We start from the raw sequence: 22082 nt of genomic DNA, 5'->3' as shown, positions 1-22082 counted from the left end.
AATCTGTCAGTCTCTGTCTGTCTCTGAATACATTGGACCTCAGTTGCCAATGGTGACTGGTCACAGTTTCTTGCACCAAGCTGCCACACGTGCGGTATACTGACTCGAGCAGGAACCAAACGGCTTCATTCAACGACCTTTGGCTGAGCATATTCGACCACATGGAATACGAATTCGATCTCATAGGCCTCTTCGTGAATCCTGGAAGCACCCAGATGACTCCGGCGTTGTAGACATCGTCTCGCTAGGCTTGCCGCACTACCCGTCCCTATTTTGGTGCCCGACTACTGTGAAGAGCCGCCGCACTGATACCGAGCTACCTAGGTATCCTTACACAGTAACTTCATAGCAGTATTCGCGTGCTGCGGTATTCCACAGTAGATACGGTGTCCAGAAGCTGATTAGGCTCGCCAAGGTTTACAACTGTCCTGCACGTCTATCTGCACTGCTGACAATGCTTTCTATGCGCGGAAAAAGAACTCTGGCTGCCTACCTGTTGCGCAATCCAGTCACATTCTCCCGTCAGCAGCAATGGCCCAAATTACAAGCGGTAATTGATGAGAAAAATGCTGGGCTCTCAGAACGGGGCACTTGCTGCCGCCATCAGCCTTACAAAGCCCCCTGTAGATGCTGCCGTGTTCCATTGGATAGGGCGTCCCAGTCCAATCACAGCCTGCCGAGGGGCCACATTTCGCACGTTGGGCTGGTATGACAATCTGTTTGGCCAAGCAGGGAGCTATGGACCACGGCGTGGAAGCTATGACATCGCTTTTCCAGAATATTAAAGTTGCTGCATTCTGCTCCGGACTGCCGATGCGTCGATACAGTACCTGTCAGCGGCGCAAACTCACAAAGTGTCGGCGACACCTGTCCAATTTAGTTTCATGTGGCATCAATGCAGCACGCAATCCTATCCGTCGCTGTTGAGCCGCTCGTTGACTGAAGACTCGTGGTGCGACTTCGGCTGACCTGCGAAGCCCAGAATTGCCTCTTCGGGGGTGGCCCAGCGAAGCGGGCAGTCGAGAAACCGCAACGGCGCATAGTTTCGGCGGCAAAGGAAGCTTAAGTCGACGGCCATCCTCCTGAGGTTTGCGCTTTCTACTGATCCAGCCTCGCCCACATCACTCAGCGCCTTCCCGTCGCCCAACTTGGGCGTTGCTCTTTGCGGCGCCGTTGTGGGCGCTACGGGCCCAGCCAACCCCGATACTCATCGATATCGGCTTCAGATCATTATTGACAGTGTTCACGGGAATTTTGCTGCGATTCTTCATTGCTATCACATAGTAGTAGGCTCCAGAAACTTGTACGACTGTCAAAGCTGTTCCAACCGAGTTCGATCACCGTGCATCATTCGCAGCACTGTCTACACAGGGACCATCACGCCAAGGTCGCCGAATGGCTCACTCGCAGCAGGTCTCCGGTTTGTCCACACTTGGCCCATCATCATATGTCAACCCTCATACTGACACCTTACCTTAGACGCCGACGCCACAGATCCCGGCCTCCTCAAGGATAATTCTGAGGTGAAGTCTTATACAACGAAAAGATTCACTTATCCTGGAGTCCGCGTCTTCTTTCGCGCTCGTGCTAAAATTAATGAGCTTCCTCGAGACCCTGCTCCATTGCCACTGCTTGTCTTCGTTCATGGCTTGGGTGGATCGGTTGCCCAATTCCATCCTTTACTGACGAGTCTGTCAAACCATGCTTCCTGCTTGGCTGTTGACCTCCCGGGCTGTGGCCGATCTGCATTCGCCCCTGAGGACTGGGAGGCGTATTCCACGGATGCTTTGACGGATCTTCTCGAAGTGGTCATCGATGACTATCGCGACAAGGACCATGATCAAGGCATTATTCTCATAGCCCACAGCATGGGTACGGTGCTCGCAGCGAGGCTCGCCAACAAGAGAGCGCGCCACGTCACTAACATCGCATCCTATGTGATGGGAGTGGTTGGCATCTGCCCCGTGGCTCAGTCTCTGCCCAAGGAGAAGGTTGCGCAATTTCGGAACCTTTTGCGGATACCAACATGGCTGTTCAACCTCTGGCGGATGTGGGATCAATGGGGTGGGCCAGAAAGCGCGAGTGTAAAGCGCTTCGTAGGGCCGGATGCCGATCTGGTCTCTAAACAATTGCAACACCGATTCAACAGGCAGAGCCGATCTCCGGTTTTCCGACGGGTGGCATGGGGCAGTCTGCCGACGTATGTGGGTGAGAAACCTGTCGGTGGCCTGTTTGGAGAGCCAACCTGGGCAGGACTCGACGTACCAGTCCTTCTTATCGGGGGCGGAAGCGACCTTGTCACGTCGCCGAAGGAAGTCGAAAAGATCGCAACAATTCTTCATTCGAATCGAGAATCACTTGTGACCAATGGTTCCAGCTCCAGTGGGACTATCGCAGAGTCTGCCGCACCTATCGCGGCCACCGCAAAGCCAAGCGATCATCTCCCGGAGTCCATCGATGCTATCACTGACGATGACTTCAAGCGAAGGGAATTTATCAAGAACGCCGAAGAGAGCATGGAGGAACCAACCACTCCGCGAGATGCCAGCGAGACCCCGGCTGGTATTCCGCCACAACCTCGACACCCCAAGAAGGTAGTGAAGACCGTGATCATGCCCAATGCAACACATGCACTCCTCTACGCCCCGAAGACTCATCGCACAGTGTCCGGACTTATCAGCGACTTCATGTCAGAGCACATCACCGGGAGACTCGACTTTGCTTGGCAACTACAGCACCTCAACCGCGAGGGAAAGTGGGAAATGAAGAACCTGGCAAAGTGGAAGGCAATCCAGCCCGTTTCAAAGTCCATCAACGGGATATTCCGCGCCATGAAGACTTTACGGGAAGGTGATGAGGATCATTCGCCACAAAAGTTCGCAGCGGATTGGGGCCACATCGTCAAAGATATCATCGACATCAGCAAGGACAATCCTGCGTATAGCCCAAATAGCTTACCCGAGCTGGGCATCAAGTATCACAAGTTCGCCACGGTCTCAAAGATTCCCCCAACGGATGCCGAAGTTACAACCTTCGTTCATCTGGTAAGTGATTTTACAGCGCAGCCACCTACAGAAGACTTGCTGACTGTGCGTACGTAGGTGGACCAAGTCAGGCAGGACCAGCAGGAAAGGGCACATAAAGAGGGATGGAAGGAATACGCCGTGGGTGTTCACTGCCACTACGGATTCAATCGCACAGGCTATTTCATTGTCTGTTATCTCGTTGATCGATGCGGCCTTGATGTTCAGCAAGCCATCGAAATGTTCGCGGAGGCTCGTCCTAATGGAATTCGGCACTCGCACTTCTTGGACCGCCTCTACAGGAGATATTCCGGCCTCGACGTATGATTGAGGTCAAACCGCTTTTCGTTATTTTCTTCCGGGTGGGGGAGTTCGGTTAACTGGCGTTGCGTTGGCAAAGGGAAGGGTCTCCTGGTATGGATATCCTGTATCTCGGTCTTTTCACCAGCGGGTAGATTAGGAGTTTTCGGTACCTCAGCGCTTTTCAAACATGTTTCAAATTACTGCTCCCATTTGCCGCACGACCGTGAATGCGCGTGTCTACCGTTGTGTGATTTCTAGAATTCTTGCAGTAGAGCTTGAGTAAGAACTGACTTGGTGGAAAGTGAACCACTTCCTTAACGGTGTGTGTTCTAGCATGGCGATACACGGCGACGAGGCACTGTGAAAACTGGATTATGCTGACCTAAGGTTTCCTGGTGAACAATCTTTACCTAGAGTTGCTCTCCTTCTTTAAGAAGCAGTGGCCTTGCCTTCATTGTGCAACTCCTTACTTCCTGCCTGAGCAAATTAGGCACACAGTCATTCTATACAAACCTATTATGGGTACTGCAGAACAATCGCAAGGATACCAAGACAGTTTGAATTATTGCAGACCATCACGCTCATCATGGGAATTATTTCCTCAGTCAGATTTCCATTGATGACCCACTTGCCAAACCATTGTTGCTCATGAGCCATCGTCTCGACAAACCTTGTTTACTTGACTCCATTCACCTGGAGCAATCTCCGAAAGTACTGGAAGTAATACAAAAACACGTCAGATCTGATTCACATAGCTCTCCCTCCACGAGCTCCAGCTTTTCCCACAAACCTTCTGGTCGAACTCCACTTGTCACCCTATACTCATAAGCTGTTTCCAGATCGGGCAGTCGCACACTTACATCAGTCAACCAACGTCAATGTCTTCCACGATGTCTGGTACTTCTCTCCGACACACCTCGCGCGCTCTACGCGCTCTACCTGCACGGTTTACATCCCGCAACACCTCTTGGGTTGCATTCGAGCAGCCCAACGCCTCCAACTATGCGGCACCTCAGCCACCCAAGGCGTCACACACGGACGGCCGTCCCGAGATCATCAGAAATACTACCGGTAGTGGCGCCACCTTGTTTACCCAGAAGACCTCTGCAACGGTCACCGCCTCGACAGCCCGCAAGCCCGACACGGGGTTGATGGCTGCTGGCGCGATGCGCATCCCTTCCCAGCTCCGAACAGTCATCACGGCGAGAGGCGCCTCGCAGAACCGTCCGTACACACGGGTTAGGGGCGGGCTCTGGCGCGACGAGTATCTGCCGGACCTCTTCGTCAAGCTGGACGGTCACCCCATGACCTGGAGATTGGGGACCTACAAGCAACTAGAGGCCATCGACAGGCAGTCTATGGTGACGGCAGGTTTCTACCAGGGCTCTACCCACATCACCAAGGCAGTCGACGCTGAGCTGCCTGAGTCAGAAGCCGCTCAACCCGAATCAACGACCCCATCGTCTCATCTGAACCATCTCAAGACGGAGCGCGATCGCATGGCCCGGTTGGTCGAACACCACGAGAATGAGTTCTTGGACGTTTACAGCATTTGATTTTCTCCACCTCTGGAAGGAATTGAGCAGGACTGCCAATTTAGCACATTCTGTTGTGTTGTTGGTTTTCCATTATTTGGTCAAGCGAACATCTGGAGCGTCAGCCAAAAGTGACGGCAACTCAGAAAAGATACCCACATAGGCGATAATAGACTGATTTCATACAACTTGATTCTCGCAGATGTTCCTGAGAATTTCCATGGCGTGTTTGCCTCAGCGGAGTCCTCGTGTAGGTCGCGTTTTTCACAGACGTGACTGGGCCAACAATGCACGCTGTTATGATAGCTGTTTCTAGAGCCACCATGTAACGACTATGCTGGGAAGTCGGCAACAGTGCACACGTGCCACTACTTGGGAAAGCAGTGCAGACAAGATTTCCAAGTGCAGAAAATCGATGTGACCTCGGCTATCCATGACCAACTATCCCATCACATGAGGCCTGGTTTTAGTCAGCGGCCGACATGACAGAGGGTCAATGGCAGCTTGAAGTGAGTGAGCAAAGAGAAGTCAGCCCAGTGACTTGCCTTCTGTGAGGTTATCGTCAGTCTTGCCTCCGCTGAGTCTGGTGACCTCCAGAGATCAGGGCAAAGTCATCGCCATGCATATGTCAAGAACCCGCACTGCGACCCGTGCACCGTTTCTTTGAGTAAAGAATATCATAAGGCCCATCATGTGATTTGTGTGTGATGTCCGCCTGCTGAGCCACTGCAGTCACCAACTTTCTTTAGTGAGCGTACAGCGCAAAGACGCAAGGGTGCACATGACTACCCTGCCGCCAACTTGAAGTCTCTGCAAGTGCAACATGAAATGGAAGTTATCACACCACAAGAACGATCAGGTGAGTCTCAGCATGAAGCGTCTTGGTAATGCTTCTACAGATGTGGCTGTAGCCTCCTGCTGCGCCCAAAGTCTGGTTGGATGCTCCCGCAGGATAGTGGCGGACGTGTTTCAATCTCTGCAGAACCGGTTGGTGAAGTGAAAGTTAGGTTTGCATAGAGTTGGAACGTCATCTCATCAATCTCGGGTCTGACCTCCGTGGCTTGAACTATAATCAGGGCCACCCAAAAGCACGCATGTGAGAGCACATCTATCACACACAAAAAGCATGATAAAAATAAGTAGGTATATCGTAGACCAATCCAGGCAAGGAAATACTCATAGTGCCTGCCACTTAGTAATACGCACGCAGTACGCTGCTTATGGGGTTGTTGGCGGCGGAGCAAACAGCGTCCTTGGTAATACCAGGGCACCAACGGACATTCGTTGGGGGAAATCCAGTCTCAGGTACCACGTCGTCCATCACTGAAACGGCCAAAGAAGCTGTCGCCTACGCTGAACCGCACGCACTGGCTCTTGGGACCCGGAGCTTTATCTCTGTCTATGCTCCACCAGATGAAACTAGTTGAACCACGGCGAATCCGCTTGTGCCCTCGGACAGCTATTATAGCGTAGTGTGGCGCGACGCACACCGTGGGATGCTCCAGCCAAGCCATCCACACCTTAATTACGCCTTGGACCCCTGGAAGGTCAGACAAGCCCTTTGGCGCAATGCAGTCTTCGGCCTTGGAACTGTCACTTTACCATGAGGCTTGGGCTGTCAAGATGCATGGGCTGAGCTATGGAGTATGCCGCATTGAACCGTCAAAAGGTGTACGAACTTGAATTACAGCAGAATTCCAGCGAATTGGGTCGATTCTGCAGCAAGACACTGCATTGTAGCCAACATGCAGGAAAATACAAGACAGCCTTTCGAGGTGCAGAAACAAATGCAGACCTCATGGCCATGTGGCATGTGATGAGTGAGACGAATCCTTTCCGTGTGTCTATTCGGGGACAAGTCGACTGTCACGATTGGCTCAATAGTCCGAGGGGAAAAGTTGACGGATTGCGGAACACTTCAAGGGGGGCGGGCTAGTAATAGCCCTCTCAAGCTGAGTTATCATTCCGCGGACGCTTATACGCGTGCGCCTCTGGAGATAGTTTCAGGATCGTACGCAAATCTACCATAATCCAGAGGTTGCACAGACAAGGTCCGAAGAATATTTATAGGTGATGCTTTCGGACCTGAGACATGACCTCTTGCTCTTCACCCAACCGCATCCGCACACGAAACAAAAGCACAGCACACCGGGATACGACAGCTTGATCCTTATCCTTGGATAACCAAGTAGTCTTTTCTTTCAATCATTCCATCAGCTCGAAAACATAAGCTATATATCACCATGTCGCCCACCGAGACCAGAATCTCCACCGCCTTCTCGGAGGACACGTCGGGCGAGGCCATCCTCAACTGCCTGCACAACCACGACCGCTACATCCGAACGACGTGCCCGCAACTCATCTCGTACAAGCATGTGTCGGGGGTACCGGACCTTGCCTACCCCTGCGTCTACGAGGTCACGGACAAGCGGCCGATCGGGCAGACGACGTACACGCTGACGCTGGTCAACCAGAAGGACGGCATCGACGCCCACATCGACGGCAAGGCGCCGACGGGCGCTATCAACATCCAGAGCAAGTGGCGCGTCACGGAGGACATGCTGGAGGAGGTCATCCTCATCGACAGCAACATGCTGATGAACAAGATGATCAAGGGCGGCGTCGAGAAGAACCATCCGGCGCAGCACCAGGGTTTCATTGAGGCCGGGCGGGCTTAGAAGGCTACCGGCGTGTAGGGAGGACGTAATATAGAGAGATCGTTAATCAGGAACCGTTTCATACCGGAGATCGTGATCTTGATGGATTGTTTCTGGTAGTGTATGTGTATGTCACAAATACTATAGGAACAGCTGAAAGGGTGCCTACTTGCGTACCTTCCAAACCATGAGACTCGAACTTAGACTATCGCCGAAACTCATCCATAACTCTCGACCGAAGGGTACTAAATGGAGTGTCAAGAATTCGATGAGGCCCATCGATTATGAGATTGTAAAGCAGTTACAACGGCACTCTGTGGTGGCATGGAAAGTTGGATTCATTTAATCACCAGTAATGATTCGTGTTGCCGCCAAACCAGACTAACCCCTTAAACTTCCTTTACCGTCCGCAAATCCCAACCCTAGATACATGATCGTTGCTTGCCGTCTTTTCTACAGTAGAAAGACCCTTTCCCTTTCCCGTCACGAAGCGTTTCCTGCCTCAAACCTTGCCGTGGCGGCCTGCTGAACACGTGCAGGGCACAATGTCTTAGCCTTGTGGGCGGTACGGAGTGCAAAGCTTTGCACGTTGACATGACCATATATCTCTGATCACAAATTAGTGCTTTCATCAACATCGTTTACATGTGCATAATTCGTTTCGAAGCTTTAGGTGCCTCGTAGTTTGACTGGTGTCCCTCCTCCATTTTTTGTGCCTGGTTGATCGACGGATCTCGATCAATAGCCTCAACGTACGTGGCGCTTCTTATCTCCATTGCTCGCGGTATATGGCGCTTGTAGTCGATGACTTCAGATGAGCTGCCAATATTTGACACCATACATTTCTCCCTCGGACCGCAGTGCATTTTTCACTGCATTCGCCGTTCATAAGTGGTATCGTAATCAGACGTCTTGCTCGTTATCGCATGTTCACCTCTCGTCATCCAGGCATGCCACCAGGGCCGCGATCAATGACATGAAGCCTCTGTGCATGCTCGCTGACGCCAGGAGGCAAACCAAGTCTTTGCGTATACAGACCGGACCGCAAGAGCTTTTCTCTAAGCCGAATATCCAAGAGGGTATCTTTATCACGTGTCACGGGCTACTTTGGGCCCTTCTCATTTTTCTTTCTTAGTGTCCAAAGACGAGTGGGCTCGAACGAGGGACCCGGACCATCAGAGGAGACCGTCTTTTCAGCACCAACACAGCGTTCATTCGCTAGAAATGATTGACTTCTCGGCACGGGCGCGCATATGATTAGCATGAGTCTCAAGACAACGAGCCATCAAATGGGTGACTGTAGGATCCGGTTAGTGTAGAGCAAATACAATCGAGGAATGTTTACATACCAGGCCAAACAGCAGACTTGTCCATCATATATGCCGTGACCCTAAGAATCTTGGCAGCATATCCGCTGTGTTCATCCATTTGAAGCCGCGCATCGATACCAGTATTCATACTGCCGCTCACAAGGTCAAGGCTCATCTTCATTTCGGCGCTGGTGAGCACCTCCTGGATCTTGCCGAGGAGCTTAACATCTTCATCTTCCAAAAGCATGATGGCTGGAACTTGGGTCAAATCGACATCGTCTTGCCCCAGCACGCCAAGATAACGACCAACGCGCTCTTGAAGAGTGGCGACCCATTCAGCGAGAACCTGAGCACAGTCGAAGGCGCACAGGGCAGATTGCATCGGTAGCTCTCGGCTTGTGAAGTCAGCGAAAGTCACGCCAAGCTTGTCCGCCATGGATAGCGAATCTGCAGCGTAGAAGGCCGCCTTGCGGAGGTGCCTCTCCCGTTTTGAGATGGTCCGGCTAGATGCTTGCTGCATCAGGCCGCCTGGGGGATACTTGGCTGCGGCAAATTCAGGAGACGACGACTGTGTGGGGGGCGAGTCGACGAACACGGAGCTGGAGGCCGACGCGTCGGATGGATCTGTGGACGATTCCGCGTTCGAGGCCGGGGAGTGCTCGGCGTGCTGGATGATCTCCGTCCCACGGGAAAGCTCCTCCGCCAGGCCGTCCCAGTCTCTCTGCCAGAACTTCTCCTTGGAGCGGGACAGATTTACAAAGAGCCTAACATAGGCGAGGTCGAGCAGCGGGATTGAATCGGCAGACAATGGGCCCATGCCGAATGGGTTGGGCCGCTCCAGACTGTGGTGAGGGTTACTTGCCCAAGCGGCTTGCCATGCCTTCAGGGCCGGCTCAATGTGGCGATGCATCTTCTCCGTCTCCTCGTTGGTCCAAATCTTGTTGTGGTGGCGTTGACGGGTTTCCCAGATGTAGTTGTGCAATGCATTAATCAGAACCAAACAGCCAAAAGTGCTAGGTTTCAGCTCGGGCTTGGGCATGTCACCTGAACCGAGCGACGAGCCAAACTGCTGAGACCCGCTGCCGAGTGCAAGCTTCTGTTGCTTTTCGTTCGTACGCAACAGCTCTCCCAATGCGTCATGGAACGTCATGCGGTTGTGCCCTGCGGCGCGAACGCCGCCCTTCAGCCGGAAGGCTGCCGTACTCTCGGCAGCAAAAAACTCCTCATCGCACGGTAAATCCAACAAAATTTCAGAGTTCGTCAAGGCCGGGGCATGGTTATAAGCAGACACTAACAGGCTAGAGAGAATGAAGATGGTGTATAGAGTCCGCTTCCTTTCCTCCATGGTTTTCCATCTCAGCCATTCCGCTTGCTCCTCGGACTCGGCCTTAATTCCGCTCCAGCTGCCTTCCGCATCATTGACTTGAATGTCATGGTTATCCGCGGAATCCAGTTTGACGGGCCGCAGCAAACCAGCTGCCTGGGCCAGGCTGACAAGCGCGGCACAGTGCGTAGAGGCAATGTCGCTAGCTGTCTTGTCGCCGCAGTTGTGCCCGTAAATGACATTCAAAAGCATGGCCTGGACGAGCCAGACCGGCGTGTGGACCGAGGACTCGGAGCCAAGCGAGCCGTGGTCGGACATGGGCGTTCGGCGGAAGTCGGCCTTGCGGACGTCGGCTTTGCGTCGCTCCTCGAGGTACAGCTGGATCATCTTCTTGGCCATTTCGAAAAGGTCCCTCGACTGCGTGTGGTCCAGCTCATACAAGGCACCAATGGCCGCCATGGACAGGATCAGGCAGCCGCTGCCCCCGGCCGAGCTGGCCTTGGACGCCGACGGCTTCGAGGGCATGTCGAACGAGAGGGTCGGGACATGCAGAAACGGCATATGAGGGTGAAACAAGCGGAGATAAGACCCAACATACCGTTGCAAGTCATGAGTGCTGGGCAGATTCTTAGCGTGCTCTGGGACATTTTCTCCATTTGACTGGTTCTGGGGAGACATCGGAGAACTTGGCGTTGGGAAGGAGTACTTCCGGCCACCAAAGGAGGGAGCACATTGCGAGAGGGCACTCACGATTGCAGCCCTTGTCGCGTCCGTGATGGTCGAGACGGGAGAGGGTCCATGGTGGCTACCGCCCAGCGACGTGGGAGTCTCGGGGCCATTGCCAAAGCCGTTGAGGGCTTGGTTCAGATTCTGGGGGTTCAGTCCCGACATGACGGACGGGCTCAGAGAGCTCATGGAGGGAGGTGGCGTTGAGAAGTAGACGTTCTCCATGGTCTTCTGGGAGGCAGGCTGGGGTGAGACGGGGGCGCCATTCATGAGGTCGGGGAAGACGGAGGTGTTGAGGTCTAGAGAAAAGGGGTTATTCATGGTTGGCGGGCCCATGACGGCAGGTTGCCATATCGAGCTGGTGGCCGTGGTCACGGCAGGGTGGTTGGAGCCGTCGAGCATGACGTCGCTGATGCCGCTCTGGCTCGTGGTGCTCATGGCAGAGGGCGAGTTGCTCTCCACGGCGTTCTCGTTGGGGTTGTTGAAAGACATGTTCTGCTCAAATCCTGTCAACCAGTCAAAGTTCTCGTCCAGGTGCTGGCTGGAGGACACGTCGGCCATGCCGTTGCCAAAGGGAGACGTCGGGTCCAGGGCCATGGAGTGCGGCGACTCGCTGTAGTGCAGGGCGTTGGGATTTATGGTGGATCCAGGCTGTCCGAAGAGGAGGCCCTCAAAGTCAAAGTCGGGCTGTCCAAACGCCAGCGGGGGAGCAGTACGCAAGCCTGCACCAAAATCCATGTTGTTAATTCCATGTGTCTCTAACTTGGGCAGGCCGTGGTGCATGCCGCGCTGGCCCATGACCGAAGACATACCGCCGAAAGCGTGGTCCAGATTGTGGATTGGCAAGCCGATCAGGCTGGGGTGGCGGTTGTGCGAGGGCTGAGCGTGGCTGCGGGCCACCGAGGCGTTGGCGGCCGCGATCATCTGCATGTGGGTGCCGTCGACATGGCTGATGGTGTTGGCCCGGGGCCGCATGGCAGCGGCGTTGGCAGCGGCGTTGCTTGCATTGGCGGCGGCGGCGACGCTGTTCTTGCGGGCGCGGCTCTGGCCCGGGGCGGCACCGCTGGCGCTCTCACGGCGGTTCCGCGGGCGCGACGACGGTGTGGTGGTCTGGTGCAGCTTCTGCTGGTGACGCAAGAGCAGATCCCGGCGGGCGAAGCATCGTGTGCACTCGGGACACTCAAAGGGCTTCTCCTTGGTGTGGGATCGCTCGTGACGTTTCAGATGTTCCAATCGGGCAAAGGAGCGCTGACAAGTCGCGCAGACATGCGGCCGAGGCTTGTCGGTCTTGGGCGGTGGGAAGGTCGGGGGAGCCTTGGCCGTGTTGACGGTAATGGTGGAGGCTTCGCAGACAACATGTTAGTTTGGGTATTTTCGAAAACGAGACGGATGCTCAGCAAGGGGAGACTGCGTGCTGGTGGTGAGGCTCCCGGGGAGAGCAGCTGGGCTCGCCGCGGGAGGATGGAGGGGCAGCCAGCAGCAGTGAGAGAGAGAACATGACGGACGGGCCATACCGGTTTCGTCGTTGGCACCATTGCTCCCGGCGACGGCGTTGGGAGGAGAGGAATTGGACATGGCTACCACGAGATACGCCGAAGCAGCAGCGGCTTCGAGCGAGGAGTCGAGACCGGAGGCGGAGGGCGGAAGGAAGGGGGAGTTGTGAGTACAGAAAGATGAGTCGATTGCCGCCGTGGTTTGGAAGTGGGATGAATGAGCGGCGGGCGGTGGGCTGTGTGGGCTGTCTAGTCTTGTCTGTGTGTGGTTGGGCCTTTTTTTGGTGGGGTGGGAGGCAGACAGAGGGAGAGAGCAGACAGCGACGGGTCCCAGTTTGCCAGTGGCAGCAAGCAGCAGCTGGTGGTGGGCTTATTGGAGCTGGTGCTGGTGCTGGAGCTGGAGCTGGAGCTGGCCGTGGGTTTGGAGGGGCGTCGTCGAGCGCGGCGGGATCGGAAGGACGAAGCAGGGTGGGAGAGAAGCGCGCGAGGCCGTAGGCGTTGTCGCTCGCATACTCCAGTCGCACAATTGAGGCGGGCGTGAGCAGAGGATAATAGTCTTGTCGTCGAGAGTCTATTTCCAGCGTCCCGTCTGCTATTGTGTTGTCTCGCGGGAGGTTGAAGTTGGAACTGGGTTGATTGGAAAGAGCAAGTTGATCAACCAGCGACCTCCGAGTTTAGAACACGGCGAGCCGAGCGAGAGAGAGCGAGCGAGCGAGTGAAAGCACTGGCCCCAGTTGGCCCCTAGTCGTCCAGCGTCCAGCGTCCAGCGCTGTTGCGTCGGATGCTAGGCAGTACCTGGGTGCTGTGCCAGGTGCTAACTAGGTGCTAAAGGTGCTAAGGCCAGTACTGCGGTACATGCCAACGCAGTACGTACCTGCTGTACGTACCGGTTGCAGCACCAAGTCCCAGCCTGCCAGCAGGTGCGACCACGCCCACCGCCCGCAAACGCCGGCTGCCCATTGGCTGCTGCCCCACAGTGGGCGCCCCCCCGGCCCAGACGTCTCGCCGTTACTCGTACTTCCTGGCGGCCTGCGGCTTAACTAATTGGTCAAGTGATGCCCTCGTCGCCGACTCGCCGCCCAGGTAGCCTGTACTTGGCGCGCCGCCGTCATCCGCGCTGATGCTGCGCAGGGCCAGGGAGCCGGCAGGGACCTGGCAGGGACCTGGCCGTGGCGGGCGCACCCTCGACTCTATGCCCGACGGGGCCCGACAGGGGCCTTTCGGCTTTAACTGGCAGCCCTCTGACTGGTCGGGGCGAGGTTTCCCCGGCTCAAACCCACTGTGGGTTTGGGTTCTTGGTCATAGGACCTCGTGCTGCTCGCGTACAGGGTACCTGCGCCCTGCGTATCTCACGCTTCTGCTGCACGGGTGGATCGATCTTTCCCTTTCCCACGTCAAGTTTCATCTCGTTTCCCATCACAGTTTCTGGCCCGGTCTTGTCTTTCACGAGAGCCACCAAGAGACCTGGAAGTCGCTTCTGCCGCTTCTGTAGCGTTGCCGCAACTCTCTTCGTGTTCTAGTTACAGTACTATGTAAATCGTAGCCGTACTCTGGGCGGTGTCAAGCACTTTTCTGGGTCGCTCGCTCGCCTGGACTGACAGTAGCCGAGCAGAGCGGAAAAGAGACTGGATTGTGCTGGACGTACCGCAGTTCTCGCATGAACTTTTACATGCCAACCGTACAGCCGTACACATATACACACATACGCTACGTACAGTAATACCGTGCTCTCGATACGCCGCGCCGCACTTCTGCCCGAAATCACCTCAACCGCATGTGCACTATGTATGTGGCCTGTTCGGAAGCTTAAGAACAGCCGCCTGCATTATAATCCATCATCCTCACCAGCCCTTGCCCGCTCTGCGTTCCAGATTGGCTTTTTCCTCCTGCCCGTTTCTCGTGCCCTTTTCTTCGTCTCGTCACGGCCATCATCGGCAGAGCAGACATGGACCCCGTCTGGCGATAAGGCACCATTGCGCGTAATAACAATAGTAAGACTCATACATGCACATCCTCCGCAATCCGTACAAGGCTTGGATGGATACTACAACAAGGCCCGACTCTCTCACAACGGTTCGAGCTTAGCCTCTTCCAACCAATCGTGGCTATTCGACACCGGAATCCCTTGGTCTTGGTAGATTCCCCAGCTGCGCCCATCTGAGAGCAGGACCCTGCTTGGAGGGGCAGGGAACGGCGGCATCTGACTGGCCCGTGGCACGGTGCGCCGCTTGTGAATCGACCGGTGCTGGCAACTTGCAGGCATCCCGGTCGCCGTCTCGCTCGCTCGCCGTCAGGCTGCCGGGGGCTGGGCGCTCGATCTACTGCACTGCACCCTGCCGAGTGCCCATTTCTTGACTAGCTACCACCTAACCCACGTCCCCAGTACCCACGCACCATGGCACGGGCGCTGCGCTGGTTTGGCTTGGGTATCTGTGTGCGATATGACATGTACTGTAGGTGCAATTCATCTACATATTACCGCCATGGGATGAGTCGATCGGTTCTTGCGAGTCCGGCGTCGTTGCATGGGGGCGTTGCACCCAAGCGAGCCCTGATTGCTCCATCTCGCTGCCAGGCCCTGTCTCTGCCAGCTTTAGCGCCTGCATGTAGAATGCACTCGGGGGCAGCTTTCATTCACTGACTGCTCGTTCCCACACACCATCCATCAGGCGTCATGCGTCCTCAATACCCAGAGCTCCGGCCGTTTTGACCATAAACGTGTACATGTGCAGACACTCCGTGTATAGCACGCCGTATTAACATTGGCAATCTAGAATTCATATCGACACCACCCGCATCAGACCAGATGCTGCGGTATGATGCCTCGAGCAATGCTGGACGAGTATTCACAATGCCCCGCGTTATATTCCAGCAACCTCAGGCAAGCTGATCCACCCACCCAGCCGGGGGCCTAATCCACCAGTTTCACATCTCTCTCCTTTCGCCGCTCCCCGAATGCGGTGCTGTAGGTTACTATCCGCGCGGGCATTCGTGTCGGGTCCTCAACTTGGGGAAACAGCTTCGGGGGTGGCATTCACGAGTCAAATAAACTCACGTCAAACGCATGCGGGAGACGATGCACCGTCGTGCTTGAACTCCACCGTTGCTGCGAATCATTTCAATATAGAACGGCTTTCGGCGATAAATAGCCCCCCGAGCAGCACTGTAGTTCCCCTGGCCGGCGGCAACAGCTGCATCGGAGGACATGCGGATTGGTTGCACTGGCCTACTTCAGGTTCATCGGCAGCCCGGCCATCATCGACTGCAGCGCAACTAACCTGCATAGTGATGTTACGGATGTAGTGTCGATTTTTCGTTCTGAAGGTCTAGATCGAATCACGAATGCGAGTCCATAGGCATCGAGTATTGGGACCTCGCCAGAACAGCCCAAAGAGGAAGTTATACCATAATGCGGCCTTTCCCAGATGGGCCCTATGTCTTCCTTGGCCAATCAAGCCATTCTCAAAATCACCCGAGTGTTGACAATAGAACAGTGGCAACGGACGGCTGGGTGTGTTTCTCTCACTTATGACAAAGCTTAATAACTGTTCTCCGGACCACTTATGTGTGTGTGTGTGTGTGTGTGTGTGCTACAGTACCATGCTCTTGCAACCGACATTCAGGCGACAATACTCCCTGCCGATCGTTGCCATGTGGGTCGGCTTTGCAATCTTAGGGTCTGCACTGTTTGAGCTATTAATACGACACTCCGATGAACCTAATGCCAACTTGTCAGACGCTTAGCCCAACAGAAAGATTAAAGCCGGCATCCAGCATATAGAAATGCCTCCGAAGACAAGCAGCGGCAGCCACTGTTACTAGAATCCGAGGGTATCCTATGCGCGTCTGCCGTCGAGTATTAGCAGCATAGTGTCATGTCGTGGATACGTGACGGCGGCGTTCATGATTACATATCATGTGCAATTGGAAGAAAACGTGTGGATGCGGATGCACCATTTCCTGCAAGTCACGGTGAACGTGTGGAACTATTGCCCTGAGCTCCGGCGGCCAATCACCATCTACAAACCTGGAGCTTGCAACCAGGGATGGTCTCGGAGCTTTAAGCCACTTCCAGACTTATTTGGTTGCCCATGTGGTGCCAGCGAAATAGCAAGGCTCTTGACAACCAAGCGACCACTATGTACAGCTGGATGAGATTTGACCCAAACGCGGCCGTAACCCGTACAGTTACTGAAGCATCATAAGAGTGTATATGGATACGGCGTAGCATTGCGAGTTACTGCTTGGCCACATAAGTTACCTCTTCTACTTTGCCGACTTCAAGCTGAGCTTAGGGCAGCGATAGGTTTTAGCCGTGTTCCGCATGGGGTATCAACGGCTCAACCCACGAGAAACCCCCTGTAAACGCTTATTGCCGCAAGCTCGATGGCCTAGGCACAAGCTGCGCCAGCTCTATGCAGGCCAGCGTCTGGTGATTGGTACCTCTGGGCCCCCCGATAGCCTGCGGGCACAGCGGTCGTCGGATGTTGAGCGGCATTGAAGAGGCTGCTGTCGTGAGAGAATACGCCACTATGCAACACATCGATGAAATCATTGCTTGGCGAGGCGAAGGACTGCGACGTCGAGACCGCCCAGCCTGCAGTGTGGCGTCGTCAAGCACTCCAGGGTCTTTCGCCTTGGATCGACAAGATGTTGGCAACCTCGTCATATCATTTTCGAGACCATTTGAAAAAGGCTGGCAGAAGAGCTAACTCCTGTCCCCACATGGGATACTGAACTTGGAGGAAAATCATGTTCCAACGGTACTTTGTGCTCAACCCTGCACTGGCTGCTGCAAACGTTCTGGTCTTGCATTCAACAGAGCTTCACGAGGCTGCTTCGCACCATTTTAAAAACTGGGGATACGCCGAGGTTGAATGAAGGGTAACTGACTCTTGCAGAGCAAGGATCATTCGACTTTCAGCTTCGCAACGCGGAGCGCATGGGCTTGTCACTGGCCTCGCAAGATAAGTACGTTGCTTCACGTTGTACTTCAACCAGGTCGGGATTCTCCAAATCTCCGAGGGTCACGAGCTCGCGTGCGTATATCCCGGTCAAGAGCACGGGCACAACGCCTTAGCAGCTAACTCGGTAATCTGGGGAAGTCTCAGGGGTCCCACCCTTGGCCTGGAGAAGGTTTGCCTAGCGTTGTTGGTCCAGGGATGAAATTGGACCGATACTCGTAATCGTCGTCTTGAGCGCCGGTCTGTATGAGCTTTTTAATGAAAGAAGAAAAAGCTACGCTATGCACTCAGTAAGAGAAATCAGTCCTCTCAGGTGCACTGTAATTTGATGAAAGAGTCGCAGATTATGGGCGCAGCGAACCCCGTGCACAGCTCTACCCGCGCAATTCTCCAAATGCTGGTGAGTTGGTTTTGGGGTACGGTAAATCGCCCCAAATTCCCCCAAACCAGCTATCCGGGGGAACATATTTACCCTAGCTGCCTGGCAAACATCATTCAGCACAGCAGACATCTCGATTAATGAGTGAGGCTAACTTCAGCTTGCTTGAACTGGACCAAAAGTCCGTCCGCTACGAGAAACACGCTGATGAAACCGAAATCAAACAAAGCTCTCAGTGAATGCCTAAGCAGATCATATAGCTAGTACCACTTAAGTCAATGCTCTGCCCATATTAGTACCGCCTATCCCACGAGTCCTGCTAACCCAACCGAGGGATGGGGTCGTTGCAAGGGCCGAGGCCCATTGGTTCCCAACTATGAAGAAAAGCACCGCCAAGATGATTTTGGGGGAGGCAGTTCGGCTTATTGGAGTAATGGGCGCTACAATATCCCAACGTGGATGACTGCTCGGAAGTCCTTACTGGTTATGTGATAGGCCTCGGCTTACTGCATATTGCGGGATGCTTCTTTGCTTGGGCAAGAAGAACGTTGGCTAGAGCTTGTGCGTCTATTTACCTTGATGCCAGCTGAGATTTCGAGCTCTGCTCTCGAGCAACGCAATTGGCGTCCACTGCAACCTCGGTAGCCCCAAGGCTTACATAGTATGGAAATAGGTTAAATTGCTTACATCTTGCCCCAGAACAATCCGGATCACCCGTCGATTGATTCGAGGATTAGAGTTCATCACGAAGCACTGCCACTATGCCACTGACCATTCGCAACCATGCAGTGTGGAACGCCGGAGTCGGTGCCCATGTTGCTGTCACAAGCCATCCTTGTCTTCCCCAGACTTCACTACAGCCCCTAGCTAGCGCACGAACCGTACTGCGGAACGTGGCCAGGCATGCTACTTTCAGGATGCCGATCGTGCCATCAACGGGCCAGGCGTCACCGGGCCTTGTTCTGGGCTGGCTCTATTGGGCGAAACCGCAATTGAGTTGATCTTGGGACGGCTAACTAGATCTTCGTGGGTTTCACAAAGTACCGTACCATGCTGCAATCCTCGCCAGCCACTTGCTCTGGATGGGAAAACTAGCACACCACCAACACGCCTGAAAATGACGTACCAGAAGCTGGCACTGTGAAGCCTCCCCGGCAAGAGGTTGCCACCATTAAGTTGATACCCTTGCCATTGGATTCACTGACAGATGTCAATAAGCCTCTTACAAATGCAGCTACTGGATAGGGAATTGCTCTTGGCTTGTGCGACTCGATTACGAACACGGCCTCATCGGTCATGGTGCAGCGGACCTTGCGACCGTTGATAGCTTGTGGCCACAGCCAGCGCTCCAGACGCGCAGAGGTCTGACGTATGTTATATAGCAATTGTTGTCTTTCATTCGCTCAAAAGCTCGGAGGAAGCACCGCCAAACCAGGTTGCTCCTGTCGGCCTCTTCATGCAGAAGAGCATGCTTCCAAGGAGCAGATCGGCGGCAAACCACCGATATACAGATGGGATAACTTTTCATCAGAGCGCGTCTGCAAAGAACCGCCGTGCTAATGGAAGTTACTGGGAAGCCGAACCTCTGATGAACCGGCTGGGCCAGCCCTCCAGAAAGATCCCTTTGGCAGCTCGCTCATGCATACTTCCGTTGCATGAGTTGTGCATGAGTGCTAACTACGGCCAGCATACATCTATAGGCAGCCAAGTGCAAAAAAGGCATTTCAAAAATCGGGAGTTTCTTCATAGCGTTGGTGAAACCTAGTTGTCTCTTGGGTAACCTGAACCGACATCCGAATCGCCGCACTCGCCACACACTCGGTCATCGTTTGTCCAAAAGGCGAGACGCCTAAGGGATCCCACGGATCCTAACGCCGTCCTGGAGCACCCGACTTGCAGCTTTCTGCTTCTGGATCCTGAATACCACATCACCAGCCACTTGGCGCGGCCCACCCGCAACCCCTACTACATAGTATGTATGCTACTGCCACTAACTTGACCACTAAGTAAGGGCCTCGGTGCAATGTCCCGAAGCACGAACCAATCGTGGTATTCACTGCACTGTTCTTGAACCGCTTGATTGTCATCTCCCGGGCTCATCTGCCTGTTCCTGCGTTCCTAGAGGGCTATCTCCATGTGAACATCGCATAGCGTCGATTTCTGCCTTCATCCGTCCAAGAGCCGCACGACGCTCTTCTACATAGTAATATATTCTCATGGGCAATCTGCGCCAACGACAATCCCTCAGCCTGCGGCACTAGCCAATTGGTTCCCTGGTCCCTCGAGATCGGCAAACCCAACTGCTGCTCGTTTTCCTACTTCGGTACCCTGCAGCCGGGATCTCAGGCTCCACTCACACGATGCCACACTGCGAACGGTCAAGGGACGTCTTGTCGCTGGTACGACACACGGGATGTGGGCTGGTCCAAATAGCTATACGACAGGAAAAGGGTGTCCAGGCTGGTCCGGCATGAGCTGCACAACGTCATATCGCAGCAAGATTCTATACTCTTGCAAAGAGCAGTACTTGCCGTCCGCACTGCACCGGTCGGAACGTCTGCAGTCTGTCTCCCCCTTGGCCATGCGCGGCGGTTGGGAAAGAGTGCCACAAAGCCCGTCTTTGATATAGTGCCGAACGAGTGGCATTATCGGATTAGTGATAACGCTACTGTGTGTAGCTGGAGGGCTACTGGCTCAGATGTGGTACTGTAGCTCTTCCAGCGTAGCCACGGCCTACTAAATATTGCCGCACCTGCTTGCGTGCGCACACGCAGACCTCGGGCCCCATAGCTGACTGCACGTTACATGGTGCCTGTAGCAGAATTAGCAGATGATCGGCCCGCGTTCGGAATAGGTAGCTGACCTGCTGCTTAGAAAGCAGCGGAAAGTCTGCTAGGAGAAGTGCCCTTACATCCAAGCCGCCTGACTGGTCGCACCATGGAACCTGTACGTAGGGTCGCTAGTGGCGAATCGCCGTTTATTCCCGCCCGACCGACATTGTTCTGGCAGGAAAGAATTGTTCCAGAAAAATAACCCGACGGGCGCTGCCCTGCAAAGTTTTCGCCATGACCAGAGATGCCATGTCGATCAGAACGGCAGTTGCTGACTTGGTTCTGGAGGAGGGCTAGACTATGGCATCACCCTGGAAGCAAGCGTCTCTGGGCGACGGGAATATATTCTAGGTAATTTAGTCACACACACTGTGTGCGTGGCTCGCGATGTCTCGGGAAGCCCAAGCATGCGGCTCTGCTGTTGTGGAGACTTCATCTGCTCCTCGCCGACCCCGAGTCAGATTGTGTCTAGAACCTGGCGTTGAGGGGAAGATATTCACGATGCGGGGAAGCGCCGTTTCCTCCAAATAGGGGTCCTAGGACCCTGGAATCTGGCTGGGTATGTCTTTGCTTCTTGAATGAAATTGGAGTCTGGTAGGAAGCTACGCCAAGACGCCGTACATCGCACCACGATTTATGTCGAGACCCGATGGGTACGGAGTGAAGCGAGACTAGATGGAAACTTGAGGTTCTCAAGATATCATCTGGACGAGCTGGTGTATCCGTTGCAATTCGTCAGATGCTTGTCTCAGACGTCGAAGCGCTGCAATCTACGACCACGATAAGATCACAGAACGTGGGGGCCTCATGGAACTCGAACCACCATGATGGGCTCAACTCATATCGCTTCAAACATTGGTGACTCGTCTTTGTTATGCAACACGGATAGTCGCAACCATGTGGTTACGAAGTTTGAGTCCTGGTCCCGAACCGAATCGCTGCCATAGACCCCAATCAGGTTCTCAACAGCAGCCGAACGACGTATCCTTATATATATACAGAGTTCAGAGCAAAACATATCATGAGACTCAAAATTAGATTCCCTGAGCTACGTACAAGAAGACACGTCAACTGCTATCGGCTCCCAATACGCGCCTCAGTACATTTGGTTATGGGAAAGCTATAGACGTAAACGTGGAGTCAGTGGCTCCACCAAGATTCTGAAGCACATGTCTAGTTGCCATCAGGTCTTAATCCTACTTGTAGCGTTGCATCCGACAACAACTTTTCAGCCTAGGGTTTCCCTTGGGCTTCTAGTTCGGGTTTCCGGTGCAGATATCGACGAGAGTATGGCCGTTGCGAGGACCGTGATTGTTTAGAGCTCATGAAGCAGGCACATCGTGGAAAACTCACATATTCCCGAGCCAGGTAAAGACTGTGAAGCTTATGTTAGCAGTGGTATTTCTATATCTCTCTCGGTGATACTAGAGTGTTTGGCTTTTGGCACACGCCACTATATTCTTCGCCAACTCTATCTAAACAAAACATGGTTCTGATTTATTCGTGAGTAGAACATGCAATGCCGAGACCGAAGCTC

The 22082-nt window shown here is 54.1% G+C and overlaps 4 protein-coding genes across 4 annotated transcripts; 3 read left to right on the top strand and 1 right to left on the bottom strand.

Moving 5' to 3' along the window:
* Positions 1 to 1395: 1395 nt before the first annotated feature.
* Positions 1396 to 3350, top strand: JN550_004434 (uncharacterized protein; the record flags this gene model as incomplete). Its single annotated transcript, XM_049315949.1, has 3 exons — positions 1396 to 1420; positions 1480 to 3044; positions 3102 to 3350. 3 exons carry the CDS (start codon positions 1396 to 1398, stop codon positions 3348 to 3350), a joined length of 1839 nt encoding a protein of 612 aa, XP_049173506.1.
* An 866-nt stretch (positions 3351 to 4216) lies between these two features.
* On the top strand, positions 4217 to 4882 carry JN550_004433 (uncharacterized protein; the record flags this gene model as incomplete). Its single annotated transcript, XM_049315948.1, has 1 exon — positions 4217 to 4882. The coding sequence occupies one exon, from the start codon at positions 4217 to 4219 to the stop codon at positions 4880 to 4882; it is 666 nt and encodes a 221-aa protein (XP_049173505.1).
* Positions 4883 to 7104: 2222 nt separating this feature from the next.
* Positions 7105 to 7539, top strand: JN550_004432 (uncharacterized protein; the record flags this gene model as incomplete). The annotated part of the gene is made up of 1 exon (XM_049315947.1): positions 7105 to 7539. The coding sequence occupies one exon, from the start codon at positions 7105 to 7107 to the stop codon at positions 7537 to 7539; it is 435 nt and encodes a 144-aa protein (XP_049173504.1).
* Positions 7540 to 8729: 1190 nt separating this feature from the next.
* JN550_004431 (uncharacterized protein) lies at positions 8730 to 12453 on the bottom strand (the record flags this gene model as incomplete). The annotated part of the gene is made up of 3 exons (XM_049315946.1): positions 8730 to 8815; positions 8868 to 12221; positions 12393 to 12453. 3 exons carry the CDS (start codon positions 12451 to 12453, stop codon positions 8730 to 8732), a joined length of 3501 nt encoding a protein of 1166 aa, XP_049173503.1.
* Positions 12454 to 22082: the final 9629 nt, after the last annotated feature.

Source organism: Neoarthrinium moseri (genome assembly GCF_022829205.1).
Source record: "Neoarthrinium moseri strain CBS 164.80 chromosome Unknown scaffold12_Wmoseri_CBS_16480, whole genome shotgun sequence".
In the NCBI taxonomy this organism is placed as follows: domain Eukaryota; kingdom Fungi; phylum Ascomycota; class Sordariomycetes; order Amphisphaeriales; family Apiosporaceae; genus Neoarthrinium; species Neoarthrinium moseri.
The sequence above is the reverse complement of the archived record's forward strand: the minus strand, read 5'-3'. Positions and strand labels throughout refer to the sequence as shown.